The sequence below is a fragment of the Sphaerodactylus townsendi genome, linkage group LG11 (genome assembly GCF_021028975.2).
Source record: "Sphaerodactylus townsendi isolate TG3544 linkage group LG11, MPM_Stown_v2.3, whole genome shotgun sequence".
In the NCBI taxonomy this organism is placed as follows: Eukaryota; Metazoa; Chordata; class Lepidosauria; order Squamata; family Sphaerodactylidae; genus Sphaerodactylus; species Sphaerodactylus townsendi.
In genome coordinates this window covers 52,158,194-52,171,103 of record NC_059435.1, presented here as the reverse complement: position 1 = coordinate 52,171,103, position 12,910 = coordinate 52,158,194, and the positions used below count along the sequence as shown (strand labels likewise).

The 12,910-nt window shown below is 39.1% G+C and overlaps 1 protein-coding gene across 3 annotated transcripts in view; it reads left to right on the top strand.

Moving 5' to 3' along the window:
- Positions 1–12,910, top strand: part of CDK14 (cyclin dependent kinase 14) — a 297,405-nt gene that overhangs the window by 105,677 nt on the left and 178,818 nt on the right. For all 3 annotated transcript variants that reach the window (XM_048510771.1, XM_048510773.1, XM_048510772.1), the window contains one exon: positions 6,757–6,851. In XM_048510771.1, the coding sequence (XP_048366728.1) occupies positions 6,757–6,851 (95 nt within the window). The remainder of the gene's footprint in view (positions 1–6,756; positions 6,852–12,910) is intronic.

Below are 12,910 nucleotides of genomic sequence, written 5' to 3'. Positions count from 1 at the left end.
TGCCAAACTGATGGCAGGGACATTTACAGATGCTGGGTTAAATATTCTGATTCTGTAATGTGATACTTGTTTGTATTCTGCCACTAGTGGAATTTGATACTTTCCCCCCCCCCCCCCCCCCCCCGCCTCCTGTGGACTCCTCCTCTGTCTGGGAAGAGAACTTTCACAAATAAACCATCTCTGTTACTCAGAGCAATTGTATTTTTTAAAACGGCAAAACCAAGGTGCTAGCTATGTTTTGAACCTTCAAAACATCATTCACCTTATTTAGACTGTTTATGTCCTGTCCCAATGAAAAAATTGTGACAAATTGACAGATCTGCCTGCAATCTGGGGACATCTATACATGTTTCAGATTATATTTATTTCTGTTTTACCTGCCCCCCTGAGGAGATCCAACTGTTTTCAAAAATAACATCTGCAATGCTTTGCCATCTGTTTTGAATTGTACTTTGAAAAGAATCAAACAGAATACTACAAAGGTTGGGAACTTTGTGAATATCTTATTTAATGTAATGCTGCAAGCATCTCCTGTTCTAAAGCAAAACAAAATAGAAATACAGGCGAAAACACAACCCCTTTCTCCCTCTATTTATGCAGTCCCACACACAGCTGTGCAGGTATGTTGTCCCCCAGCCGGGTTTGGTTTGGATGGCCCAGGCGATCCCAATATTTTCAGATGTCAGAAATTAAGCAAGGTCAGCTCTGGATTGTACTTTCCACCAAGGAGATCCAGGGTCGCTGTGCATCAGAAAGGGACCTTCCGAGTGGTAGTGGTATGCATAATACCTGTAGTGTTTCCTGGTGCCTCTGATTGCTTACTTTCCACCAGGGGTGCCCTGTGTTCATTCTAAGTCTGCACATCTGGTTGCTGTGAGACAGCATCCTAGGCCACATGCCATACCTGCCAGAAAGTATGTCTGGAAAGGGGGAGGGTCCTTGCCAAAGGCTGCTGCTCTACGAGCTGGACTAGATTCCACCACCACCCTATTGGCCTGCTGCTTGGTCAGCTTCCATAGCTTACTGGGGCTATGGAGGCGGGGCTGTGCCAATAGGAGGCCTCTATTCAGCTCTGTGTACTGTGCCATGGGTTTTGCCGGTGGAACATTGCACTGAAAAAAGAGGATGACTTCACCCTGAAAGGGTTAATGGAGCTGGCTAGTACAAGTACCAGAGGTGCACCATGAAATGGTGCCAGAAAGGAGCTGCACCAGTTCCCTGCTGCCATGCTCCTTCCTGGCGCTGCAATATGTGCCCCAATGCTGTCATATGTGCCCCCTATGCCAGCGCAAGTGGCATTCATGCCAGGGTCATGCTTCCTGCACAGCACTTTAAGCCCCCCTTTGAACTGTGCTATTACAGTCTTTCTTCTGAAGCTCCCTAACCATGAAGCTATCAGAACTTGATGAATTGAGTGGATTATATTAGCCAATATTTACAGAAGCATCAGGTCTAATCAGTTTTCAAGGGATAATGGAAGTGTCTTGATAAATAGATTAGACTGCTTCCCGATAAATAGATGAGATTGCAATGTGATCAGCCACAGGAAATGCTCTGGTGTGCCTTTGTTTCATGCATGTCATGAAGCCTGTTCTTTCAGTTACTTGTAAGCATAGGCTAAAGGCTTTAAAAACATGATCTCCCATTAGTCTCTGATAGGCAGAAATGTTATTTATTACATGTTCTAATAGGCAGAACATGTAACTTTGCCTTTGCTGCTGGCAAATAACCAGTAACAGCTTGTTCCCATAGTACACTTTGTAGTCAAAATAAGGAAATAAGCAAGTAAATAGAAATAGAAATAGATTTACATATACAATATATGTTGTCCTAACTACAACTTCAGGTGTAATTCTGTGCGGGTGAAATTCTGTTATGTGTATGGACTGTTGCTTTGACCAGCAAAGACAGCCTCTGTATTTGGTTGTCACAGAAGTAAAGCTTCTCATTCATGCAAGTGCTGGAGACCACTTTTTGGCATATATAGGAATTTATTGGACTTTGAAAAAAACCAACCTTAGTTCTTTAACATTATGACAAAAATGCAGATTAGTGAATAAATCTTTAGTAACTAGACAAGAGACCTTTAGAAAAATTGTGTATTCTAAGTGAGATGCTTTGGAAAGTTATTAAATATTCAACTGTACCTTTCTGTGAATTGTTTTATTTCAAAAAGATTTTCAGCCTGCCAGCCAAAGGAATGTATGTTATGTCAAAATCAATCACACCTTGGAATTTTTCATTTTACTTACTACTGAAAATCGGTGCATAAACTATTCTTAAAAAACTGTGCTTGTGATTTGTCTTCCTGACCAACCTGTCTACCATCCAAACTGATCTGTTTTCATTTTCACAGGTTTTTTCCTCTGGTGTCTAAATTCAGTGCCATAATAATAATTAAAAAAGCCCAAAGGTAGGATAAGAAGTGTTTAGGAGTTGGAAGAAAGTCAGAAAATGCTAAGAGTACAAAGTAAATATTGTGGACTTGAGGCTATTGAATCTCTATGTCCTGGCACTTCCTCTTAGATTTTTGTTCTGCTCTATAAAATCTTATTTTTAATATCATGTTAATAACAAGTGACTAGCTCCTGTGCCAATCTTAAAAACAGCAAAACCAGACTACCCCAGATTAAAACAAGATTTTTGTATCTTTGGGGGAGAACTCATATAATTAGAAAAATATAACCTTGTAAATTGTAATCAAAAGGACCTTCTCTCTGCTGAATGCCCAATGAGATCTTAATATGCACCAGGAAGCACAGAACATTGAAAGGAGCTAAGTGCCAATTAAAAGAATGGATGAGGGGAAATCAGACTGCCCATGCCCCTGAGAATTTTACGAATCCTAGAGATTGAGATAGGGCAGGGAGCAGAAATTGTTGTTTATATTAGATTAAAAATTTGGCAATGAAGTCTTCCTTTAAACCCTACATAAAATGAAGCTAAAATAAATGAAATACTTTGCACACCATTTCTTTGTTAGGATCTAATATAAACTTAAAGAATTTTTTTAAAATAATGAAGCTTGGTTCACTGTACTTATATAATGGTGCAGTGATTAAGAGCACTGGACTCTAATGTGGAGAACCAGCTTTGTTTTCCTACTCCTCCACGAAAGGAAAAGAACCTGTCTGGCTCTAGTGCGAACTATACAAATCTATTTTAATGAAAATAATTTAAACATTTATATACCAGAACCACAACTCTTAACCAACAACAAAAACATACATATTATAAACAACAACAAAACAATAAAAAATGCATACACAGAGGATCCCAAATAAAATAATATCAAGTCTCTGTAATAGAGTAAGAGATCCTCTATGGTATAGAAGGATACCAATGTCTGATGCTTTTAAAACACAACTTCTGTTGATAGGTTTCATGTATATATAGATGAGCAGGATGTTGATAAACTCTTTGGCTGATGGCCAGTGAAAGGTGGGAGTATTGGCCCCGGGGAAAGAACAAAGGGAGTGCACAGATTCTCTGACTCCTCCAGCAGGAAAAATACTTGGGCTAGTCCCAGTTCTCTTCAAACTCTCTCAGCCCCACCTATCTCACAAGGTGTCTGTGGTTGGGAGGGAAAGGGAAGGTTATTTGTAAGCTGCTTTGAGACTCCTTACAGGATAGAAAGACAGGGTATAAATCCAAACTTCTCCTCTTCGTCTTTTAATTGATCACCCCATCCTGTGCATATATACTTACGTGTAAATCTGCTTAGGTTCATCAGGACTTACTGCCGGATAAGTGTGCCTAGGATTGCAGCCTTAATTTAATTTATGGTGATATTTTCCTGGTTCTACAGGTGTAGATTAATAATATTAACAGGATGCATATTCAGTACCTGTATGTATTAACTGGTGGTGGAAAGTGCCGTCAAGTCACAGCTGACTTATGGTGATCCCGTAGGGAGACATTAACAGTACTGCTTCTTCACATGAAAGCTAGAGTAAACATATCTTCCACTCAATGACTGAAATGACCTTGTTGAATCAATTCTTGTTGATTGATTGCTTGGTGCCCATGATGCAAATAGTCCCAGTTGAGGAAGCTTTAGACGACTGGGCTATCACATAACTGTTGTAACCACCCAATGGGGAAGAAAGTGGATCTCACTATTTGTTTTGCTCAGGGTTGAGAACATGTTCAGGTCTAGTACCCCTCCCTCCCTTTCACTTTTTAAAAGACCGTCTTCTATCGGCTGAAATTGTCTACTGTAGGAACAAACAGGAACATCTTTTACTTAACAATTACACATCCAGCCAAACAATAACAGCGTATGTCCTAATTTTAGACTCTTGCATCACATGCTAGGGTGGTTGCTCAAAACTCATTGGGGAATTGAATTATAGTGGAGCCATCTGTTTATCTTTACATTTGCTGGGAGGACAAAAAGGTCATGTCCAGTTAGCATTACACAACCACTTTGCTAGTCCAGTGTGTTAGATCCTATACTCATTAATATGGTTTCTATGTGGCATGCACTGTCTAGTTTTCTATCTTCATTAAACAGCTGTGTAATTGGTAGATAAGGGATCAGTCTTGTTCCAGTGTTGGCAACAGAAGCAGTAGACACACCTGATCACTACTGGGCTAAACAGAAGCTTGTTGGCAGTTCCAACTGGGTTTGTTCCTTCAGAATTCTCTAAGCTGCTTTCTGCACCTGCTTTATTTTTGAATTCACCAACTTTCCTCTTCCCCTCTAAATGCAGAGCAACATTTCAAGTATATATAAAAGTTTCATTTCTTTTTAATTTGTCAGAGGTGAAAGATTAAGAGTTGTAGAAGAGCAGACTGTTAGAAAAGGGAAGGACTTTGTCTGTGGTGATGACATTACTGATAATAAAGGTACATGAGCGAGATAAGACAGTTTACAGACAATCCTCAGGGTGTGGTATGCTTCTTGTGCTATTTAAACTTTAATAACCATTTAAGATTTTGTATTGTTGAAGGCTTTCACGGCCGGATTCAACTGGTTGTGGTGGGTTTTCTGGGCTGTGTGGCCATGGTCTGGTGGATCTTGTTCCTAACGTTTTGCCTGCATCTGTGGCTGGAATCTTCAGAGGTGTATCACAGAGGGAAGTCTGACTTCTCTCTGTGATACACCTCTGAAGATGCCAGCCACAGATGCAGGTGAAACATTAGAAACAAGATCCACCAGACCAAGGCCACGCAGCCCAGAAAACCCACCACAGCCAATTTAAGATTTTAATGATAGCAAGAGGAGTTAAGGGGCTGAGGAGACACTCAAACACTGAAGGAAACATGGAGTTTCTTAAGTCTATTTTGTGTACTATCTGTTACATTTACATGTAAACAGAAAGGTAGACAATCACCAATTTCAAACTGGTGGAAGTAGAAATACAACAACAATAAATGGCATAATATATATGTAGACTGAATATGACCATTTTCCTGCAAAACTGGTTCTATATTGTGGCTGAAAGTTGATGATATTCTGTAACACACTTCCAACAAGAATCTGAATATCTGTCATTGGAAAGAACAGTGAAGGTGTAAGGTTCCCAATCCCTTCCATATACTTAGGTCCTCTTCCCCTACTAAGGACCAAGACTTAGTTTGTGTATTTCTGTATTCTGCAGCAGTGACTTAATTATAATTAATGATTTAAATTGGCACAAGTGTTAACCATGATTCACATTAATCAAAACAGACCAGACTTATGAGTGTGAAAACAATAACCTATGTCCACCACTGAACATCAATGCCCATACCCAACAACAGCAAAGGGTGAGAGAGGTCACATCTTAATACAGAGGTTCCCTGGCACAAATACATTATATATGAAGATACTAAAACACAAATACGTTTTATTTTTTCATCAACATGATTGCCTACAAAAACATGTGAAGTAAGAAAATAATAACGATTGCTTAGATGTGACAATAGTCACACATCATTATATTTTGGTTGATGGTTGATGTTAGTCTTTCCTTGAAGTATGCACACGTTGACATCTCATCACTGGCATTTTGGCATCTGTAGCAACACATGACTTGTCATGTCACATTGGTTTAATATGCCATATCTTAGGATTATTAAAAATGCATTACAGTGTGAGTATTAAATATAGATTACAAAGCAAAATAAAATATGGGTAAACCTTTTAAAAAGTTCAATTGGAAAATGTTCTGTATGAACATTCCACATACAGTATAATTTCTAGATGTTGTTATTGGTTGGGATTTTCCAGTGTTGAAACTCTAAATGAAATTCTAGTACGGTAGAATTAATCAAGCAAAATTAATCGAGCAAGCTGATTTTATCAGGTTTGTAATGAAGAGTGCAGTTGAGGTCTGGTAATAAGATTTTGTGAAGGGCAGTACAAGAAAGTAATATGCCAAATGGATCCTGGTAGAAAGTTGTACATGTATGTGTGTGCAGTCTTTGTCACACACGTTCGTTGTGTTTTGGAAGTGCTTAGTTTATCTGAGAGAATTAATTCTTTTTTTTTTTTTGCCCTTTCCCTAATATTCTGCGCTTTGTGTGACTTTAAGGGTAACGAAATAAAATGCAACACCATCCACTTTGTTTTGTTTTTTTTAAGAGTTCAGTGAAATGAATGGAAGTTGTGTCTGGATGAGTACAGGATGTGAACATAGGCTGTGGGACAGCTGTATCTTCAAAGCATCTGTGAAAGTGTTATGTAACATGTCAATGAATTCTAGCATTTGTGGCGCATGTGGTGTTGATTTACCACATTTTTCACAAGTTGTGTCTTTTGTCTTTCAGCTTCTCTTCTGAAAGGCTTAAAGCATGCTAATATTGTGCTGCTTCATGATATCATCCATACCAAGGAGACATTGACACTGGTATTTGAGTTTGTGGTAAGTTTATAATTTTTTTCATATGCTTTTGTATTTTGATCTTCTAAAAGGAAAAAAAATGTTTCCTGTGATTAAAGGAGCATTCAATAATTCACATAATCCCTTGCACCCATGGAGATGGACTGAAAAGTTCGTATGTTGTTATAGCAGCTTCATAGTTGGAGTTTTAAGTAATAGACATTGCTGTAATTTAAAATGGATTCTTCAGTAATGTTATTAACTGGTGGTATGATTATAGGCTGTCACCTTTAAGCCTTTCAGGTTGTTAGCTGCTGTAAGACAACAATAAGAAGAAAGCGAGTAATATAGCAGGTTAAAATATCCCCAAGTGACTTTAGTTGCACCTGGCTAGCTTGTCTTTTAATAAGCAGTGTCAGAAAAAGTCTGGTGAATGTAATTCATACTCTGTAGGCTTTTCTCTCTGACTTGCATTTCAACTAATAATTAAAACTTCAATTTGCACAGTACACAGTGTAATGATCTAATTTTGTTCACAGAATTGCTTTGTGAAATCCTGGACTTGAACTCCTAATTAATCATTCTAGATTTTTCCTAAGACAAACATATGGTATTTCTGTAGAACTAGTTCAGCATTTAGCTGCAGTATTATGCGGTGTGCAATCATAATTAACCTTCCAATTTCTACAGATGAATTTGAGATTGTTCTAATTTATTATAAGCAAGTGATTGTAAAAAAAGATGGGATATGTTTTATGATCATTGTTGAAGAAGCTCCACAGTTATAAAAATTTAATGAGTTTTTAATACATTTGTTTTTAATGAAAAATGTATGTGTTCTACCGTACAAAATGGGCCTCAATTTTAAGACTTACATGGTATTCTTTTAGGGGACTCTGCTGTCCCCCTCCTCTCCACCATTCAGTTGCTCTATTTGTCATATGAAAAGCCTATTTACCTTGTCTATTTACATATAAATGATACATTTTAATAATCTGTCTATTTGGCTAGAGGATAAGTAGTGCATAACAGTTGCAGATATGATATTGTACACATTAACATATTTAAATTACTTTGTTTAAATAAATGAGAATTCCAGCATCCTTCACTTCAAACTGAGTATTCGTTGACAGGTCATAGCTTTGAATTGTTATATAATAGGAAACGTGTTGTTAACCATTTTCATGAGTGGAATATGCCTGTTTCTTGTGTATTGGGGAAAATTAATTAATATGCAACTATCCATCTCTCACACATAAGTGCTTCTTCCATCCTTTCGTAAAGTTGTACTAAGTGCACAGTGTCTTCTAAAGGGGCACAGGGTCATGATCTGGATGGCCAAGGCTAATCCGATCTGATCAGAAGCTAAGCAGGGGCAGCCCTGGCATATAGTTGGGTGGGAGTCCATCAAGGATTACCAGGGCTGTAATGCAGAGTAGGGGTGGTGATTAAGTAAACCCAAATCACCACCAAAAAACAAACAAACCCAGGCTACTCAGCAGAATTAACCTGGTGCAAAGAGTGGAATAACACATTCCAGTTTTACAAGACCTCTTCACTCTCTGCAAGCAACACTCCATTCTCCGATTGCACAGTTGGTTGCTGGCTTTGTGATCGGGGAGTGGGAAGTTGCTTACAGAGAGCGGAGGGGTCTTATAAAACAGACAACAGAGGGGTCTTATAAAACTGGAAGGGTTTTGTAAAACTGCCGAGTAGCCTGGTTTTTTGGGAGGGGGGCTTTTTGTGGTGATTCAGGTATACCAAATTATCATCCCTGCTCTGTATGATGTGGTAATCCTTCGTGGGCTTCCATTCAAATGAGTATTAGCTTTATTCGGCTTTACTGAAAATGTCCAGGTTTTAAAACCCAAACCTGAAATTTGCCTAGCACAATTGTTTTGGCTTAGCTGTAATGCAGGGGAAGGCAATGGCAAACTAGGTTTCTTAGTCTCTTGTCTTGAAGACCCTACCATAAGTCAGATACGACTTGACAGAACCCCCTCCCCCCCACACACACACAGAGTGATTGGGAGCAACAGCCGCAGAAGGCCATTGCTTTCACAACCTGCATGTGAGCTTCCAAAGGCACCTGGTGGGCCACTGCGAGTAGCAGAAAGCTGGACTAGATGGACTCTTGTCTGATCCAGCTGGCTTGTTCTTATGTTCTTAGAGAGAGGAGGGGGGCATAGAACAGTTTGAACAGGGAAGGGGAAGGCAGTATACCTATGGGCATAGGGAACATGCAAAGTTTCTGTTGGAATTTGCCACACAGAGAAATGGCTAACAAATTGATTAAAAGGGCAAAAGGTAAATGTTTAATAGGAAGTACATTTAGGCTTCTGCATGCCGGTCCCAAGCCCGGATAAATTGGGAGGGTTAGAGAAAGACACAGCAACCTATTCTGTAAAAAAACTTCGCCTTGAAAACCCATATAGAAAAGCTCTTAAAGCATGATGTGATCCGTTGGTAGGCTCCCCAGGCCAAAGGATGCTCTAAATTTTGTAAAGGATGTTGACGTGCCCCAAGATGAAGGGAAAGGATGGTGCTGTACTAATGCCCACACATTGGCAACTTGGAATGTGCGTGGCATGAATTTGGGCAAACTCGACATTGTAAAATGTGAAATGACAAGACTTCATATTGATATTCTCGGAATCAGTGAACTATACTGGACTGGGAATGGATATTTTCAATCAGATGATTTCACAGTATTTTATTCTGGACATGATGACATCAGAAGGAATGGAGTGGCTTTTATCATCTCAAAGAAGACTTCAAAGGCAGTAGAAAGTTTCAAAGCAACCAACGATCGCATCATGGCCATCCGTATGCACAGTAAACCAGTGAACATCTTCATTGTGCAGGTCTACGCTCTGACAACAGATGCCGATGAGGAGGTAGTTGAAGACTTCTATGCTGAAGTCCAAAAAACTCTGAATGAACTCCCAAAGAAGGATATTGTTTACATCATGGGCGATTTCAACTCCAAAGTTGGAAACCAGTCAGAGGCAGATGTTGTAGGCCTTTTCAGGCTTGGAGAAAGAAATGAAGCTGGCAATTGTTTGGTACAGTTCTGCCAAGAAAATAGGCTCATGATAACAAACACATTTTTCATGCAGCCAAGACGCCAACTGTACACATGTACATCCCCCAGCTGACTCCACCGTTATCAAATAGACTTCATTATGTGCAGCCATCGTTGGCGAAGTTCGATCATGGCAGCAGAAACCTTTCCGAGGGCTGACTGTGGTTCAGACCACGAACTACTTGCAGCTAAGATTAGGGTCAGATTCTGTAGCATAAAAAAGGTGCAGCAATAAGAAAATTTGATACATCCAAGGTCCCTCTTGCATATACTATTGAGGTGACAAATAGTTTTGAGCTACTCAATACTGCAAGGAAGAAACCTGAAGAGCTGTGGGATGAAATACAGAAAACAATTATGGAAACAGCCCACAAGCATGTCACATTCAAGAAGCCAGAAAAATGACGATACTGGTTGTCAGAACAAACCATCAAAATTACAGACCACAGAAGAGCAGCAAAAGCAGCTGGCAACAAAGATGAAGTGTGAAAGCTGAATGCTGATTTTCAGCGAGCAGCAAGGAAAGACAAAGAAGCGGACTGGAATGAACGTTGTAAACAACTTGAAGAAGACTTTCTGAAAGGCCACACAAGGGGCCTCTTCTCGCAGATCAAGAAGACACGAAAACCTTTCATGGCTCGTAAAGGAAACATCAAGGACAAGAAAGGAAAGGAACTAATTGACCATCCTAGTATCAAGGAAAAGTGGAAAGAATACACAGAAGAGTTATATTCTTGCAGGCAGAAATCCGGACCAACACATGAGGCAGGCAACCTGGATTTGGAGCCCCCAATCCTGGAGTCAGAAGTCGTTAAGGCGATGAAGCAACTAGCTAAAAACAAAGCACCTGGTATAGACAACATCCCGGCAGAGTTAATACAGCCCGTACCACTTAAAACCATCATGGCCCTGTGTCAGGCAATATGGGAATCCACTGAGTGGCCTCAGGACTGGAAAAGATCAGTCTTCATCCCTTTACTAAAAGTGATTACCGTGTTTGTTCCAATTATCGCAAATAGCCCTCATCCCACATGCAAGCAAGATCCTTCTCAAGATAATACAAGAAAGGCTAAGACCAGTTGTCGAAGCACAACTCCCTGATGTACAAGCAGGCTTTCGATGTGGTCGTGGCACTCGTGATCACATTGCAAACTTGCGATGGATCATGGAAAAAGCTCGAGAATACCAGAAGAATATCTACATGTGCTTCATTGATTACTGTAAGGCCTTTGACAGTGTAGAGCATGATAAACTATGGCAAGCCCTGAAATAACCAGGCTCAGACTTACATACTTCGGTCATGTACTGTGATCAAATTCGCTAGAAAAATCTATGATGCTCGGTCTTGTCAATGGCGGGAGAAGACCTGGACGCCAAAGTATACGATGGCTGGATACCATAAAAGCTAATACAGGCATGAGCATCAACCAGCTGAAGGAAGCAGTAATTAATCTAAAAATGTGGAAAGAGCTTGCATATCGGGTCACCAAGGGTCGAGAACGACTGAATGGATAACATCATCACATTTAGGATAGGAAAGGAGGGAGATAGGTCGGCATTAGGACCCAAGCAGAGCATTCTAAAACAATGACGGTCCAGCATGTAACGGATTAAGTTCTCCTTATATATTTTGGTGGAAAGCAGTATAGTATTGTGGCTCTCATCTACATTGCTAAAAGATGGCCACTGAAGGATGGCCCGTAAATGCTAATGAGCATGTCAGGACTTTGCATAATTGTGCTAATATGCAGTTATCAATAACTGAACTTGATACCTTATGCCCTTCTGTATGACAAATGAAAAGAGAGCACATGCAATTAGCTCTCCATTATGTTTTTAATATTTATGTACAAGAAATGAAATGGGAATAGTCTTATAATTGAAATTGAAATTTGTAGCAAGACTACCGCTTGCTGCAGCAATGTCACAAAAAAGGACGCATAGCCTAACATCTCAGTTTAATTTAAAACTCTTATTTTCAGTTGACTTTAATCTTTGGGTGGCAATTTCCAAATATGTAGAATGATATGGCTTGAAAAGCAACTTTTAAAAACTTTGTAAGAACTAGATATGATTATTCTGTAAAGTACAAAGTCAAGTATCAACATACATTCAAATAAATATATCTCACTTGTTTGTTCATTTGGCATACATTGTATGAATCCAACTTACCTAAATTTTCTAAACTCATCTGAATTGTCTAAGGTTGAGTTATTTCCCCTGCTATTTTCTTTTTGCTTCTTCTAGTTGCACAAGTACATGTCAAAATCCTAGTCACTGGAGTAACTTGGAACTTGTTGAATTCAGGTGAATGTTAGAAACATTAATAATCAGCTGTAAGCCCTCAATATGTTAAAAGTTTAGTTTTAGAAAGCTGATAGAAATATAGCTCAAATGTAACTTTTTGTCAGTTTAATGAAAATAGGTAAAACAATTCTGGCAAGCAGAAAGGAAATAGAGGCAATTCTGAGCATCAGCAAAGTAAATATGTGAATTAATGGATTTTGACAATAAATGATATCTTTGGAGAGTGTGTGGAAATGGGGTTTCCCTTCAAACAGATTCCAGGAACTGTTAATAGAGTTTTCTCCTGCTTATAATGGAGGCCATAGATGAAGTAGAATAAATTAACCCAAGGACTGTAGACTCAATGATCCTTAAAACTATCATCGAGACAAAAACTTAAATCATGTAGGCAAATTGATCTTGGAGTATACCACTTCAGACAAAAGTGAGTTATACCCCTTTTCTCCATGTAATGAAAAGTCTTCTTCAGAACAACAAAAATTGGAGGGGGTTCTAATTTAGCCTTTCCCTGATATCCTTCCCTTTTTGTATTTAAGGGTTTTTGTGAGTGAATGTGTGTGATTATATACTGTATGTAATTTTCCACTTGCAGTTTGATGTCACAGAACTATTTTGCTGTGTGGAAATCGTTTGACTAGAAAGCTTCTTGCTGAAGATACCTCTGAATAGAGCAAAATAAACCATTTGTACTCCCTGAAATGTAACTAAG